The sequence below is a fragment of the Heteronotia binoei genome, chromosome 6, assembly GCF_032191835.1.
Source record: "Heteronotia binoei isolate CCM8104 ecotype False Entrance Well chromosome 6, APGP_CSIRO_Hbin_v1, whole genome shotgun sequence".
NCBI classification, from domain to species: domain Eukaryota; kingdom Metazoa; phylum Chordata; class Lepidosauria; order Squamata; family Gekkonidae; genus Heteronotia; species Heteronotia binoei.
In genome coordinates, this window is record NC_083228.1 from 38,185,412 (window position 1) to 38,203,280 (window position 17,869).

The 17,869-nt window shown below is 42.4% G+C and overlaps 1 protein-coding gene across 2 annotated transcripts in view; it reads right to left on the reverse strand.

Annotated features, from left to right (window-relative positions):
• Positions 1–17,233, reverse strand: part of PANK1 (pantothenate kinase 1) — a 32,053-nt gene extending 14,820 nt beyond the window's left edge. The window contains exon 1 of one of the 2 annotated variants that reach the window (XM_060241300.1): positions 16,842–17,233. In XM_060241300.1, coding sequence (XP_060097283.1) covers positions 16,842–17,106 — 265 coding nt within the window. In that variant the 5' untranslated portion in view covers positions 17,107–17,233. Of the gene's footprint in view, positions 1–15,944; positions 16,143–16,841 lie in introns of those variants that run through there. The other variant, XM_060241301.1, reaches the window with a different exon arrangement.
• Positions 17,234–17,869: the final 636 nt, after the last annotated feature.

Sequence of the window (17,869 nt, forward strand, 5' to 3'; positions counted from 1 at the left end):
TGAGAGAACAACTCTGATAAAACTGTGGCTTACCCGTGCTTACCCAGCAGCTGCATGTGCGGGAGTGGGGAATCAAACTTGGTTCTCCCAGATTAGAGTCCACCGCTCTTAACCAGTACACCAAACTGGAAGGGCAGGGAGGCGGGGTGTCTCAAAGTAGGGGATGGCTACATGTGGACAGTTCCTTTGCTGCTAATAAGGTTTTAGGTGAGGAAGGGGTAGGCATCCTATCAACTGCATGGGTGCCCTTCCTCTATGGGTCCGGTGGGGGTGCTCGGGCCATGTGCCTCTATTGGGGGGTTTCCATTGTTGCCGGGTCTTCCCCCCATCCACTGGTTCTCATGGTAGTGGGGAGTGGCATCAAGGAACAGTGGCCAGATTGGCGAGCAATGATAGGCTGTGCCTATGTGCACTACTTATAGGGGTTTAATCAGCTACTGCTGTCTAACTGGTGGTTGTTGATCGGGTTGATATGGACTCCGATATGCTTGCTATACTGTCTATGCCACACAGAGAGGTATGTGTTGTTTTCCCCTGTGGAATACCCATTGGGAACAGACCTGTGGTAGTGCTTTTGCACCAGCATCTGGCTGCTACCACCACAGAGGCTCTCAGGATTGAACTATTTATTAATTTGTATCCTGCGAGATCCACGAGTGAAGAAGAGTTCACGGAGCAGAGCTTTCCCCCCTCCCCGTCCCACAGTAGCTCACTAAGTCCCCCAGATTGCCGCCCTGAGCCACCTCGGTGGGAAGGGTGGGATATAAATCGAAATATAAATAAATTGTTGTTTCTTGAGGGCCCACATCTTCACACACAACATATGAGCTTTCAGTAGCAGAAAGAATAGGCGGAAATCCCACATGTAGACACTGTTGGAAACAGATGATAGGATACAAGTGTCTAGTTTTTTTTCTGGCCCAGAGCACCATTTCAGAATTCACTAGACAGACTTTAAGGGAGGAAAGATTCCCAGCCCCCAAAAAGGCAGTATTTGTTTTGATTACTCTTTAGGCCAGTCAGACACACAGATGTATTCTTTTACATAACAGAATCTGAGCCTACGGGATGCTGTTACTTGCTATAATGGCTCTTTAAACTGTTCCTAACAATAATTGCTCAAAACACAGAAGCAGCGAGTTGGTAAGACACAGCATCCACTCATGGAAGCAGACTTCTTTTATGCTCTTTTGCCTCATATGTGGCAGCCACAACACCAGTTCCGGCACTTGCATTAACTAGCATGCATCCAACCACACTCTAAAAAGTTAAGGGCTTGTAGGTTTGCTTAAGAGGTGGGGGAAGTGATTTCAGCTGATTCCCCTTTATACTGCAGACCCACACTGTGGCCCACAGACCCTCCAGGTAGTTCAGCAGGATACACAGCTGAGGGGGTCATTTGGTGGAATACATACCCTATCTTAAGAAAACTTAAGACACTTCAAGTTTTCTTAGCCCACATGTCTGGTCACAGAAGAAGAGGAGTTGGGTTTATATCCTGCCCTTCACTCGGAGTCTCTGAGCAGCTTACAATCTCCTTCCTTTCCTCTCTCCACCACAGACACCCTGTGAGGTAGGTGGGCTTAAGAGAACTGTGACTGACCCAAGGTCACCCAGTTGGCTTCATGTGGAGGAGTAGGGAATCAAACCAGGTTCTCCAGATTAGAGTCTGTCACTCTTAACCACTACACCAAACTGGCTCTCTACAGGTCTTTGCTGTTCTTGTCTCTCAACTTTTCTTGTCAGTTCTGCTACTGCTGAAACACAGAACACAAAGTACTCAATGCAAAAGCCCATTTTTCTTTGAGAGCCAGGTCAAGAGATCAAGCACTTTGCTATGGAAGCACACTGGGTGACCTTTGACCTGTCATCCTTTCTTAGCCTAACCCTTGTTGTGAGGATAAACAGAGAACAGGGGAAAGATGTACATCATTCGGGTCCTCATTAAGGAGGGAAAGGAAGGGGTTTTTAAGCATCTAAATAAAAAGATGTTATTCTCTAAAGCACCACGTTCTTCTGTGATGCTATGAAGACCATGATAGGTAGGGCTTTTCTGAGAAATTGCATAGTGCTGATGAAGAGAAAACAATGTTTTAACTGAGCAGAGATCTGCGTTCTGGAGAGAAGCCCACTCATTCAGTTCAAAAATAGCAGTGTCCAGCAACCACTCTTGCTATGTGGGGAAACGTTTGCCCTTGTTTCACCACCAAGACACAGACATATATAAAGTGCCAAACAGACCTCATCACATCTTGCATAAATCTTGACCATGAAATCCTCATGTAGTCTGTCTATAGTCTGATTGCATGCTTAGAATTGCTGAAATAGAGCCCCCAAGAGAAAAGAAAAGGACACAGCAGCCACACTTCCTAGGCTGCTCTCTTTCACTGCCCCCCCTTTGCAAAACAACGCTCCAAAAATAGTTCCTCTCCTCCTATTTTTGGCCTTGACACAACTACTGCAAGGGAGTGACGAAGAGGCTTGCTTCAACAAGTTCCTCCTCATTTAGCAAGGAAATGCAGGAAAAATTTAGCTCCCTGTCACAAGGTAAAAATTAAAAGCCCCCAACACTCCAAAGTCAGTTTCGATCACTAACTTCCTATAGTACTTACAGATGACAACTGAACTAATATACATTTTATTTGGCACTAGGAAATATTAATGTGGAGGGTTAGTTTAAACAACCTCAATTGAGGCTGCCAAGAATCAGTCATGCAGCGAATGCAGCGTCAAAAAGGTTCTTAGCACCAGTTTGAACATCACATGCAGTGTTGTTACCTCTCCTTCCTTGTGAGAAGAGTGCTACCTTTCTGAACAATATGAAAGCAAGAACAGAACAGTTTCTTCTCTCCAACTGGAACGCTTTCCCTGAACATGTACATGGCCCTCCTCCACCACCTCTTTTCGTATCCCTCCTCAAAACCAACTCTCTGCAAGGTTTTTGGCTCAAACCCTTTAATCCCAATTTTTGCATTCCTGGGAAAGAACCCCTTCCCTTCTTTATTCCCCACCCACTCACCTGTCTCTTTCAGACAGTAACCTTCTTGTGAGTAGCAGCCTATTTCTACCTAGGTAACTAAGTCATCATGAAGATTAATGGTGCTGCAAAACAGCAACTGAAACAACAACCGTGAACCCTTGCTAAAGCATAGCAAAATAAAATAAAACCCAGATACCCCAACCTTCTGTACAAAAAAGAACTTCATCTGTGTTTGCATGGTAAATACTATTTAGGACCAGCAAGGACAATTCTTCAGATTCCTAAAAGTCAGCATCGTATTTCTAAGTGCCTGGGTGTGAACAAGAAACCCCTAGCCATACCATAAAACAGTTTGTGAAAGATGACCGTTGTTCATACTAAGCCAGTTCAAACTAAGGACAGACTAAGTCGTTCAAACTGTGCCAGCAGAAGTCTATGCATCTTCTGGTTTTGAACTTTCACATTGTTTTTCTGTTACTTTAAAACAGAGACCAGCATTTTAAGTTCCTGTCTGCATCAAAGCTCGCTGAATGACTGAACTGTGTTGCTAAAAAACTTTTTTAGAAATGTGGCTTGACCCTCTTGATCTTATGCCTATTTAGTCAAAAATTAGTCTCACAGAGTTCAACTGGCTTACATTGAGCAAGTGCATATAGGATTTTCAAAATAAATTATTAATTCTTAATTGGAAAGACATATTATGTAGAGGATTATCCCCAACTGTTTCCTTTACTAATATTCAAAGAAAAAAACAGCCTTTTGTTTCTTGAAATTTTCCATAGGCTTGTATCTTGCCACTTGGTTCTGAATGCCTTTGGCAGCAAGGGAGAGATGATCTTCGCCACTTCCCACAACTGACCCCTACTTTGCTTAATATGCTTTCCTGAGGATCTACTGATCCCAGGAACAAAACTCATGGGGCTCAGTAGCCTGCAGTGGGAAGGGGTAAGAGGGAAAGTCACATTTTGTGAGGTCTCATTAGATGCAAACCGCAGTATTTTCTGGAATCTCATATTGCTGTTTATGGGTATTCCAACCTTGTGTGTAATGCTTATCTGACTCAACATCTGTAATCCATGCTTCATAGCATCTCAAGGCCCATTTAATACTTGCCTTGACAATTTTTTATTTGAGCCAGCCCAAAAATGTAGGAGCCAGACTCATTTTGGTATATTGGCCATTGTGCGACAGAGTGTTGGAATGGATGGGCCATGGCCTGATCCAATATGGCTTCTCTTATGTTCTTATAAACAAGCGGTTTTATACAAGCAAAGTCATACAACAATACATATGGTGATGTGAAATGATAAATAAGCTTTGTTCTTGGACTGAGGGTTCTGATATACATCATAAAATAATTGCTGAAAACAGCAGGCAACACAATGAAGAGTCTAGGCATCCTGGTGACTGGAATTTCTCAAGCCCTGCTTTAATATACAAGTATTAATTGAACAGGAAAGACAAGGCGAGTCTTACAACCTCAGGTGATGCACAGCAAGACATTTTAAGGAACCAGCAGGCTGGATACAAGTGTTGCTGTGAGCACAAGGATTTCAGCTCATGGACTGTGACTTTGTTGGCTGCTCCATCCCACAGCAGTCCAAGGTGACCCTGAAATCCTGTGTTCGGTCCCTTAATGGGCAGAAGTCCTTCAGCCTATGGAAATGAGGCTCTGGACCCAGCCTATTGAATGTGCTAAGCATGTGAATATACATGCATATACACATTTGTGGCATGGAGATTTGGTTGACTTCAAGTCTGTTTTGTTTTCACAACAGAAAAATGAAGTCTCTTACATCTAATTTCTGGTGAATGTATTGTCTTTTTTAAACCTGAAAAATATATCTATATAGATATATGGCCCTTTGTCAACACACCTGGTATTTCTGCAAGCCTGTTTCATTTGTCTACAGTAGAAAATTGCGCTTGCATGGAAGAAACCAAATTAGCAGAAACTTCTGCATGTATACTGTGTAAGATATCCAAAACTTCAAATGTTACACCTCAAAGACTGAATTATCTTGTCTTTCCCCAAGGAAGGACAGATTCAACTTTCCATCATAGTAATCTATTTTCGCTTCACATTGTACCTTGACTTGGAATCAGATTTTTAACGTCCTTGTTTACAACTGACAAAAAATTCAGACTCCAAATTCCTACATACCATACACTTTAAACTTGGTAACTAATTAAAAGATAAAAGACTAAGCCTTCACCCAGACCACAGGATGACCAAAGATCCAGCCATATGGTGTTAAACACAATCTGTATCATGAGCTGTGAAAGCTCATTAAAGTTTCCAGCCAAAGGTGTTTCATAGCACGGGCTGTATTTGTACCCTCTGCCTACTATCACCACAAAGGTCGCACAGTAAAACCTCCTGTGTAGATCCTCCCCTTACCATATAGAATCCATACTGACCTGCTGAAGAATGCCGCCTCATAGCCTCACTCAGTCAGGGGCTGATCTGACTACACCAATGAGCGAGATCATTTGGCTAACGAGTCAGTTCAAAATCTTTGAGGTATCATGGCATTTAAACAAAACTACCTCTGTTTTCATGAAAAAGAAATGTACTCTGATCTGTCAAAGTCCCAGCTTCTCAAATGAAGAAGAATCCAAGTACTATATATGCCAAGTTCTACTCAACAGGAGACTAATCTACAAATCACAAAGGAATGCCAAAAAATATCAAAGTGTTTCTCTAAACAGCAATGCCCTGTAAGGGGATACATAATGCTTCCAATTAAATTCCATCTTAAGAAAACAAACAATAAACTCACAGAAGACTTGAAACCAATACAGATAACTTAATAGTCTAGGGCATTCAACATTAAACAATAAAAAGAATTGGGCCACATTATATTGTGCCATGATACAGTAAAACTTAACCACATCACAGACTTACACAAATCCAAGTCTTTAAGCCACAGAGAACTCTAACTACAAACTTTGCCAAGACAACTGCAAATTCACACTCCTGGACTGCTATATATACTGAACAATTTGTGAATGGTGCAGAAAGCATAGCCAACTTGCAACATATGAAAGAGATCTTTCGGCAGTGGATATTTGCCAAAGTTAACATGTCACCCATAAATCAGTGGCACCAAATAACTAAGATTGCTCATCAAATGCCAATAAAGCTTAAAGCCACATTCTACAGCTACAGTCAAGAGATCTGCCTTTATAATTTGGATAATGGCAGAGGAAATGACCACAGAGGTACTTCAGTATGTTTCTCCCACCCACCCCCACCACACACCTTGAATTGTAAACAGTGTTTTAAAAAGTGGGGCATTTCCAAAAGCACAGCATCTCTGTTTATGAAGAGAGGCAAGATTAGAAGGAGAGATACAGGGCATTCATTGGCTGGACTGGAAAAAATAAACTAAGTCACCTGCTGCACACACCAAAGCTTCCTGCTACAGGCTATGAGGACTCAACAGGAATTCCCACAACTACTCCTTGGTCACAATGACATTACATGGAGCGAACAGAAAGTCTGTACTCAAGATTTAAGAGTAAGAAGAGGCCATGGAATTCACAGTCTATTAAAAAAACGCAGAAAGACAAAGTTAACACAGCAGTCCTATACAGAGTGATTCCAGTTTACACCCATTGATTTAAATCGGTTTAGACTGAAGTAGCTCTGCTTAGGATTGCATGAAAAAAACCTTGTTTTTGAACATACTGTACAGCTGAGAGACTCCAGAGTGGTACCCGTGGGCATCATGGTGTTTCATGTGTGTTTCTTAGTGACTACTAAAATATATCTTCCCCAAAGCAATGAGCCTCACTTCTGAGGACCCCAGAAAATATCACCACTGGTTCTGCAGGAAGGATGCTTAGCTCAGGACTTTGCAAACCTTTTTTTAAAAGCTCCCCCTCCTTGGCAGCCTTCCTGTGGTGGCTCTCACAACTCTTTTTCAAAACTTGTTCACAGGCTCAACACAAGGCACTACCATAATGTTTCCTGAAGACGTGGTAGGGATACAAGGGGAACACGGCCAGGGTTAACGCCCAAGAAATCCACTGCTTTGCTCATTGCATAATCTTATGCTGCTGCACTGCTTCTCTAACTCTGCAGCACAGTTTTGTCACAATGCTGCATGACCATTACTGTTTTGTTGTATGTCATTCTCTAATTTTGTAATCAGGTTTCATTACATTGTTTGTATCTATTCAACTGCTCTTTCTGTGTTGTTTTCATTTGTGTAATCCACCTTGAGTCAAGGTAAGAAAGGTGAACTACAAAAAAAGTAAATAAACAAAAGGATAAGCATCCTGCACTTTCTCTTTTTAAGAAACAGGAAAGATGTGCTTTGTCCTTTTACCAGGAAAGCACAGATTCCCTGTGGGGGGAGGGGGGAAATGGCAAATTGCACATATCTCTCCTTTGAGAACAATGGGAAACAAAACTCAAGTGACTAATCGTTCCTCCCTTGCCTCTTCTTAACATCCAAAGCAGCCCAAGGGTTTATTCAGAAGACCCTTGACTTGTGGGTTTGATATATACTATTGTGAAATATTCAATAGTGGGAGATTCTACAGAATGCTTCTGTTTGTCATTCTGGGAAAGACAGGACAAATGACTTTTGCTTCCTCTCTCTCTACCCATCCCTCTTTTGAATATCTGGAACATATTTCAGCTGGCTTGCTAACACAGTCAGAAACAAAAGTTAGCACTTTTTTTAAAGTGCTAGATTCCATTATACCACTTGAAGCCATTAATCCAGCACAAAGGAAAGCCAAAAGGAAAGGAAATCAGATGACCAAATCATGAAGGGTGCACAACCTTTAAAATCTACAGAAGGGCAGCAAAGAAATTACAGATGTTGGAGGATATTAATTTCGGTTCTTATTAAGGGTACCTTTAATATTAAGATTTTAAGTATATAACACCGGCGCGGGGGAGGGGGTCAAGTAATGGGGGGAGGGGTGGGTAGAAAGTAATATATGGGATAGATTAAAAAAAAGTAATTATTAATTTAGTAAGAAGTTGAAATTTATTACCATATGTTACTAATAAAAGTGTTTGAAAACAAGAAATTACAGATGTTGTATTGCCATGGAGAGTTGCCAGCTGCAAGGTGGGAAATACCTGGAGATACCTGGTGAATTGATCTTTGTCACCTGGAGATCAGTTATAATAGTGAGAGATCTCCAGCTGCCACCTGGAGGTTGGTAACCCCACACCTCCAATGCACCTGTTGCCTGGTTAGAGTATGGTGGGTTAGTTGATCTTGATTGTTAAATAAGGTATATTCCTCCACATGTTTGGGAACTGAAACCAGTGTAGTTACAGAGATTATTTACAGTGCAAATTCTAAACAGTTATGCCCTTCTAAACCCCACTAACTTCAATTGACTTAGAAAGGTGTAACTACACTTAGGATTTCACTGTCTGAGAGCTACATTTTGTATATATGACCTTCTAGAACTACAAGCAGTGCAATCTTCTTTGCAAGTACAAAGACCATGTAACACACAGCAGATGCCCAATAATGGAGCAGTCCCCAGGGTTGTTTGCTTGGTAAGGAAGACTTCATTATGCAATGCTTTTAAAAAATGATGTCCGGCAATTTTATAATATTATAATACTTGACGGTGCGTGCTTAAGAACTCCACATTAAAAGAAGAGCAGATAGCAAAATTAAAGCAAACCAAAGGACATATGAGCACATTTTTTTTGCCCACTGTTGCTTTAAATCCCAAAAGACCAAGCAGGATTAAAATACTAAAATTTTAATACACAACTACCATTGTGCAATGTATATACAAAACAAAAATAACATACCATGAATAAAACAGTTGCTCAAAACAGGAGAACAAAACAGTACAATATAAGGCCAGATGGATTGTCACCAAAGTCTTCATCAGCATCATCTGTCTGTTAATAGTTCCAAAATTTAAACTTCTACTATATTTACATTTAATGTTTATGAGCTATTTACAAGAGTCTTTCAAAACATGCCACACATATATTGGTGTCCATAGAGCAATCCAGCAATTATCTTACCCTTGTTATTGTTATGAGGTCTCACTACAATAATAATACAGGTATGCCATTAAAAGTTACTAGAACTGGAATAATAGTACAGAAGACCAGTGGCACCTTAAAAACCAACTTTTATTCCACCATGAGCTTTCCTGAATCAGAACTCACTTCTTCAGATCCCATCTGTACCATTTGATAACGTGAGATCGGACTCATATAAACGCCTGTTGGGATAAGTATTGTTAGTCTTTTAAGGTCTTCTTAAGATTTCTCTTTTGTTTTGCTATAACAGATTAACACAACTGTCTTTCCAGAACTGTCTTTCCAGAATTATCATTGTGATCATGCTACCCTTGTGCTCCGACAGAGACTTATTTGCAATTACCTAAATACACACACAAACACAATAAAGCAAACAAAAGGAAATAAGTTTTCATTATTTTTTCCATTTCTATTTTTAACAATCCCATGCTCACAGAAGCATAAATTCAGTTTTGGGAAACCTCATTTTAACAACCCTCCCTCCCATGTTTGGTTAGGGCAAAGTTCACAAAAAAATCCAGAAGATCATCAACTTAGGGCAGGAAGCCAATTCATCCCTTTCTAGAAGAACCTTTGGAATCTTACCCTAAATCCACAGAGGTTTAATAGGCCAACGGCCATATGAACAAAGCAGTACATATCCATTCTGTGATCTAGAGTTGCAAATCAAAACAAAACAGAGCCACAGAGGCTTAGCCATAATGTGCTGCTGCCCAATTATCAAAAACGATATTGCTAAACTTATTTACAGCCTGGGAATTATGTCAACCTACCTAGCACTAGGCCTGAGCAAACGGAAGGTATCTAAATGATTACAAAGATCAGATAACCTGATACATGCCAACAACTGAACTATCTAGGGGAAGGGTCATTTATGGTTAATGCAACAGTACCTTTAACACAGTTTCCAAGTACATTCTAAACTGGACAGGTCCAAGGCTATCCAGAATCGTTACACATTAAGACCTGTCTGCATTTCAAATAAAGGAACAACTTCTTTTGATAAACAGGAATGGTTAAGAATACAAAGCCAATTTTGGGAAGGGGTTTATAATTCACTTTGATGCACAGATAACCAAAAATTGCTGGACTTGGAATCAATTAATGTGGATTTCAAGAGTGAGATCTTGCTCATACGATTACAGGGAGTCTTCTGGCCTGCTGAAGAATTCTTTGAAGTTAGTTTCAGTGTACCATCTCTCCCACAGAGCCACAGTTTTGTGTATTTACTTATCCAATTAGAAGTGAACCCATGTGTTTATATGGGCATGGTACAGAAAAACAATGTTGAACATTACCTAAAATTTGGATTGCATAATATAACTAGGGGGGAAATATACCAGCAACTGCATTGCAATTAACTATTACATAACACCATCTCCAGTGCAATCACAAGTGACTCCCACACAGCCCAAACTGGGAAGTCAGAAACCATACTTCAGAAGTTGCATGTACTTGTGAGAAGTGGTGTGGAATAATTTTGCTTTATGTGTGCTTAAAACTTACCAATTTGACAATCAGTCAACAATGGCTTCTTCATTCAGTTAAGTTCTTGGGTCCCTCACACGTTCAGTTCTTGGGTTCCTCACACACTTGAGTTCTGAACCCCTGATGACTTATAGCAGCATATGAGAACCAAGCCCAGTATTGTGCGACAGAATGACAATTTTTGTGATCTATGATGGCTCACACCACTGAAGTACACACAGGCGTGAACCAAGTCCTACAGGATTCCAACAATAGTTCAGCATCATTTTTTAAAAATTGTACTCTTAGAATGAGGAATTATGTGACTGGTCTTATCACCTATTCCCCTCCCCAAGAGCTTGGGCCAGATACCAGCATGTCAGTTATTTCCTCCTCTTTTGCCACTCACCATTGGCCATGAAACAGTGCCACCCTAAGCCGAGTTACCTTCTTCTGAACTCAATGGGCTTAGAAGAATGTAAACCGGGGTGGCCAAACTGTGGTCTTTTACACATATTGTGTGGTTCTCAAAGCCCCCATTGCTCCATCAGCTGGCTTGGACAAGGCATTTGGCTCTCTGAATCACTCCTCCAAGCCAGCCAGTGGACAAATGACATGCATTTAAAGTTGCTTTCTTTCCACATCTCCCTCCCCATCTTCCTTTCTTCCTGTCTTGCCGCTCTCAAACATCTGACATTAATTCTTTGTGGCTCTTATGTTTGGCCACCCCAGTGTAAACTCTGCTTTGGGTAATACTGGAAATCAGTTTGAATGAAAACATCTTACATGCCCCTTCTGGAAGATGCACAGGTTAAAGTATCTATCTAGAGACTGGGGAAAGACTGAAGACTAGATTTGGCACACAGATACAATAACTGAGTCAACTCTTTCTAGTTGATTGTAAACGTAATGGTGGAACATACCAATGGAAATATGCTGGGTACAACAGGCTTTATGGATAAACACCAGAACTATGAGTTGAATTTTGTACAGTGCAAAATTTCTTGGCAGCTTGTAGAATGGAGCAAAATAAATAAACACCATTCTGAAAAGGGGAGGGAAAGATATAGGGGGAAAAGGGAATACAGGCAACATTTACTTGGCTACCAATAAAAAAACAAGTTCTGCCTTTTGGATGCAGAAAAGCAGCTCCAAAACTGTAAGTAGTGCAGTTTTCTCTCCCCTTAGAATAGGATGCTTACATCCAGTGACTTTTGATGGTTGTCCTCCAATTTACAGAAAGATTTAAGAGAAGAGTTTGCTGTGATGGGAAAGGTACAGTCAGCAAGAAGTGCATTCACATACTGCAACTCCCAGAAGTGACTCAGAGTGAAACAAATTAAGAAGACATTGGTTCAAGTCCAACACTGTATGCTTGAATGGATATAGCCAACTTGATGAGGAAGAAGTTGGTCACAGACTCAGTTAACTAATGTACAAAGCCAAAACAAGATAACTAAGATTAAGTATTAACATCAGAATTCTTGTTCGTCAACATCTTTGGAATAGAGGAAATGTACTTTATTTATATATATTTTCACAAGGTGCAATGCAAAATTGCTATCTTAGAATATTGAAACTGTAGAGATTGATTGCTAGGGTGGGTGAGTTGGTGATATACAGCATTCTAGCCTGAGGTGATTTTGTGTATACCACAGGGCTTGACTCTGTATCTCTTTCTATTTTTCCCCTTATGGTACTTTGTGGGCTGCCTTTTCACACAGGGTTCACAAAAATATTTGGTTTTGCACGCAGCTTTTCATTGACTTGCATGTTAACAACACAAATCTGTGGAGAGTTGATTTCACTTGGCTTAGACTGGAGTAAATCTTCACAGGATTATCTTGTAAAAAGGAACTTTTAAGAACTGAAAGACTGAGGAGGGGGATATGCAGGGCCATAGCCAGTGGGGGCACATGGGGCTCTGCCCCCTTTCAATTTTTCAGCACACCCACCCCAGCAGCGGAGGACACACCTTTCAGGCACCACAACATGCACCTGAAGGCGCTGCAGTGCTCCCCGTTCCCTGGATGCTGTACACCTGAGTGCCCACTGCTCTTTGCCTGCCTGCCTGCCTGTCTAGGTTCTCTTCTGGGGCAGGGAGTCAGAAAAGAGGGAAAGCCAAGTGCTGAAAGTTGCTGCAACCTCTTCTTCTGCTCGTCAGCGGACCCAGCAGCCACTGGGCACTCTCCCTTCTGCATGGACTCATGAGTCACGCAGTTAATGAACAGGGAGTCAGAGGAGAGAAAGAGAGTCAAGCACCAGAGGTCACCACAACCTCTTTTTGGATTCACCCATACTACCTGCAGCTACGTAACAATAGTCTATTTCTGCTGGACAACATGCTTTCAGTTTCTCCAGCTGCCCAAGAAGTTATGTGTGGCTGCAATGTATCATAAACCAGGAGCACGCTCTCTCTCTCTCTCTCTGTAGGATCAGCATCACAACAGAGTCGGGAACGTTTTCCAGGAATCTGCAAGACAGGCAGGTTGGCAAAGCTACAGGAAGAATGGGATTCCCTCTTCCTTGTAAGATTTACAGTCCCCCTCTCATTTTATTTATTGGAAAAGCATAGAAAAATAAACACCTTCTTTAGAAAAGTGTATACGTGTTTCTGAGACTACATAAAATACTTAAAAAAACAAGAATTCTGAATTCAAAACAGATTGTAATTATTTTGTTATGGCATAGGTATACACTTGTAACACAATCCGACATGAACTTCAGAGATTCCAAAGTCTAACTTGTAAATCCGGCAATAAGAGTAAATATACTTATATCCTTGATTTTCTTCAACATACCTTGGCTCAGACTGGAACTACTTCAGAAGTCTCTGTTTCCACACTGCCTGACTGCCATGCCCTTATTAGAAATATTATGCACTTGTAAGGTTTGGCATCACAACTTGGCTAACTTGTTTCTTGTAATAAAAAGTTATGGCAATTACGTTTGTGCCATGCAGAGAGTGAGTGATCAGAGAAAAACCGCTTAAGTTTCAAAGTTTGCTACACTTGGATTTAATCTGGATCTGCCTTCACACAATCAGACAACACAACTCGCAAGGAGTCACCTTTAACACATATAACTAACAGGCTCCTTCAGAGGCCCACAACCGACTATCACAGCAAACTGGAAAGACGGGACTGTTTATCATTGCACATCTTCTTTATTTCACTGTGGTGTGCTATGCACATCTTTGTTTTAATGCATCAACAGGCAGAAAACAGCAGAGGGGTACAAACTATGATAGCAAAGGCTGTCTCAACACATGATACCACCCCCCACACACAAATCTATGGATCTTGTAGTAATCTATAATGTAGTATCATAATGCCCCTGTATAAATCGATGGTGCGGTCTCATTTGGAGTACTGTGTGCAGTTCTGGTCGCCGCACCTCAAAAAGGATATTATAGCATTGGAGAAAGTCCAGAAAAGGGCAACTAGAATGATTAAAGGGCTGGAACACTTTCCCTATAACGAAAGGTTGAAACGCTTGGGACTCTTTAGCTTGGAGAAATGTCGACTGCGGGGTGACATGATAGAGGTTTACAAGATAATGCATGGGATGGAGAAAGTAGAGAAATATGGAGCACAGGTCCATCAGTGGCTATTAGCCACAGTGTGTGTGTATATATAAAGTTGTGTGACACAGAGTGTTGGACTGGATGGGCCGTTGGCCTGATCCAACATGGCTTCTCTTATGTTCTTAATCTCTTCTATATTCCTAGCCATTTCAGAAAAGGATGTAACTGATCAAAATATGTATTTCCTTATTTAAAAGGACTATGTGAAACCAAAGTGGTCTCAAACTGTTTGTGTAATCCAAATAATTGTTTGTTTTTAAATTCTGATATTCAAATGCAGACTGGGATTAATAAAATCAGCAAAGATGTATGGACCCAATCTTTTCATGTCCATTTCACACAAGTATTAGACTAGCAGAGCCATCCTAGGCAAAGTTACCCTCTTGTAAGTGCTCTGAAGTCAGTGGGCTTAGAAAGGTGTAACGCTGTTTAGGATGGCACTGCAGATTTAATTATTTATGATACTCCCACTAATTCTGCCAAAATAGGCTTTAAGATTCTCCCCTTAGCTTTGCTTTCTGATACCAGTTTTGACAGCTACGTGAAGAGGCAGCAGAAGTTGATCACCTCCTCTGTACAGAACTGCTGGTTTCGCTAGAAGTAAACATTTCTACCTTAAAGAACGAAATCTTATCAATGGAAAAAAAGACCACTAACTACAGACATGCAAAAAAAAGGAATTCAATTAACAAAACAGATTATATTCTATTTTTATTACTGCCAAGGAACTGGAAGAGTAACAGGAACTGCCACCTATACATAAGCATTAGCTCCAAACAAATAAAAGAACAATGTTTTTTGCACCTGTAGTCTTGGGAACCCAGCCTTACTCCACCTGTTTCACAATGAATAGCATTTTCCAAAACACTGTCTTCTCAGGTTGTAATTTAAGAATGAATATGTCTAATCCAGATCAATGGGATTTACTGCTGAATAACCATACTGAAGATTCCAAAAACATTCCCAAAGGGTTGCATGAGGTGCTTCTGTGAGGCAGGCCTTGCTTCTGAAATCAGTGCAATTAAACAGCACTGATTTCACAAGCAAGTCTTACATCACAAATCATATAATGCAACTCTGTTACCACAATAATTAATGACAAAATATCCACATTTAATATATGCCGTCTGTATCTTTAAGTCACTAGTCATAATAAATCCAAGGACTTGAACTCAGGACTAGTACACACTACAGACACTTCCAAGTGTGTGTGTGCAATTCCCAGCTCTGGTGTATTAACCAGTTTATCCTTTCTTAATCAGCTTTAAGTCTGTGTACTCTTCAAAACTTTCATACTATATTTCATCACGCATAGTTAAAATACTATGCAACTAGAGTAATAATAGTACACTCTAAGTATTCCCCCTCCATGGGCATGCATAACAGAGCATTTGCTAGGTCAGCAACTTGTCCAGAAAGGTAGCCAAATAAACAAAGTCGGGATCAGGCAGTAAATCTCATTATTGTAATTATTTCAGAGGCACTGTACATACTTACAAAACTTATTTAATACTACATCACACTTTCAGAGTATGATGAACTTTAAAACTTCCTAAGGAAAGAAGAAACAAAGAGATGTGCTGATCACAACACTATTTCTTGAACCAGGGAGTTCAGTGAAATGTAAGCTTTGATTTCACACAGAATCATAGGTAAAAGAGGGCTCCAGCTAAACATCTATTATACCTTTCTACTCAAACGCACATGTTAACCCACTTGAGATCAAATGCTGGATCAAACTCTCCCAACTCCTAAGACGATCTTGTATACTGAATTAAAGAAAAAGTGAGAAAGAAACAGGCTAAAAAGGCACTGTGCTACTAACAACTCTAAAATCTTCAATTTAGCGATCAATGTCATTTACTTACAGTGTTTCTGGTCAATTATGAGTTTCATTCTGAGTTCTGCAAGGACCCAGCTGCAGGTTTCTTTGACAGCAACAACCCCAGCCTGCGCGACATTCACATCCCCAACAATCGGTCTCCGCTTGAACAAGGTCACATTTATGCGGACTATAAAATTGAGAAATCTCTCATTTTCGCCTTCTGCACCCGGGCGGTGTGGAAACCCGGACAAACCCACTCCCTCCCAGCCACCTCATTGGCCAACAACGGGACCAGCCTACGTGGTATCAGTGGGTGTGTTCCCAGACAGCGCGCCCTTATTGGCTGGCCCCAGACAATATTTAATGAACTGATTGTTGAGCGGCGGCGAAGGGAGGGCGGTCGCGCACCACAATCCGGCGGAGGAGCCTGGGAAGGCTTCTCTCGGGCTTAGAGCAAATAAAATAATAATGGAAGGAAGGGATTTACTGCGTTCCTTAATAGGCAGATCCCTATCAATGAAATGTCTAAGACGTTCTCGGGCTTGTTAAAATTATTATTATTTAATTGCACTCTCTCCCATTTAATTAAGGGGTTTTATAATCTCCTTTAGCACAGGAAGCCATTGCCGCTCACGACTGGATCTCCCATCCCAGCGTTTGCACAGTGACAGCATGCACGTGAGCGCGCCGTGCCAGAGGGCGGGGAAGACACGGGACCTGCATCGCGGCCTCATTCACAAGGCGGTTTCTCCCCCCTCCCCTTCCCGCCGCCTTAAGGGGGAGTCTGCAAAATGGTCACTCGGCCTCTCAAGGAGTGGAAGGCGAGAAGAGCAATTCCCGGCGTTGCCGCTCGGCCCCTTGGCACGCTTGCAATGCAACGCCACACTGCACACCACCTAAAAAGAAAAAAAAGAGGCGGCCCTCCGCATTCCTCACTTACGTGGCCTGTTTTTCCTGCCTGAATCCATCCTCCGGCGCGTCCTGCATTTCTTGGCCGGGGAGCCATGGCTGGGCAGGGGCAGCTCCTGTCGGAAGAGCAGCGGGCGAGAGGCTTCTCCATTGCTGGGCAGCGAATGGAAGCCGTTGTGCAGCAGCCCGTTGTGCAGCGAGCAGGTGGGGATGGCGGCGGCGGCTGTCGTCGCCGTCGCTGCTGCTGCTGCCGCCGCCGAGGAAACGCCGGGCTGGCCTCGGAGCCTCTCCCCCATGCCGGCGCCGGCGACAGAGAGCCGAAGGCGGACGCTGGCCCTTTGTCCTCCTCCCCCGCCGCTGCGCGCCAACGAGCCAAGCAGGCGAGGCGGAGACTCAGCGCTGGCCGCTCATGTTGCGCCCCCCTCCCTCGCCCGGCAGCGGCTTCTTTGCGCCTGGCTGGGATGCGCCTCCGCCCTCCTCCCCAGGCAGCGCCAGGCGCAGGCGTCCTGCCCGCTGCAGGAGGAGGAGGGGAAGGGGGCGGTGGCAGCCGCAGAGTTCCGGCTTTCCTTCCCTTTGGAACTGGGACGGCGATGTCCTGAGGCTGACTGCGCTCCTTCGGGTTTGGTGGGGAGCCCTAACACTCTTCACTCTTTTCTGCCTATGAATTAATGTCCTCCGAAACATAAGAGAAGCCATGTTGGATCAGGCCAATGGCCCATCCAGTCCAACACTCTGTGTCACACAGTGGCCAAAAAAACCAGATGCCATCTGGAGGTCCACCAGTGGGGCCAGGACACTAGAAGCCCTCCCACTGCCCCTCTCCCAAGCATCACCAAGAATACAGAGCATCACTTGCCCCAGACAGTTCCAACGATAAGCTGTGGCTAATAGCCACTGATGGACCTCTGCTCCATATGCTTATCCAATCCCTTCTTGAAGCTGTCTATGACTGTAGCCGTCACCACCTCCTGTGGCAGTTAATTCCACGTGTTAATCACCCTTTGGGTGAAGAAGTACTTTTTCCTAGCATTATTGTCTTTTCCAGTGACTTGTCTTTTT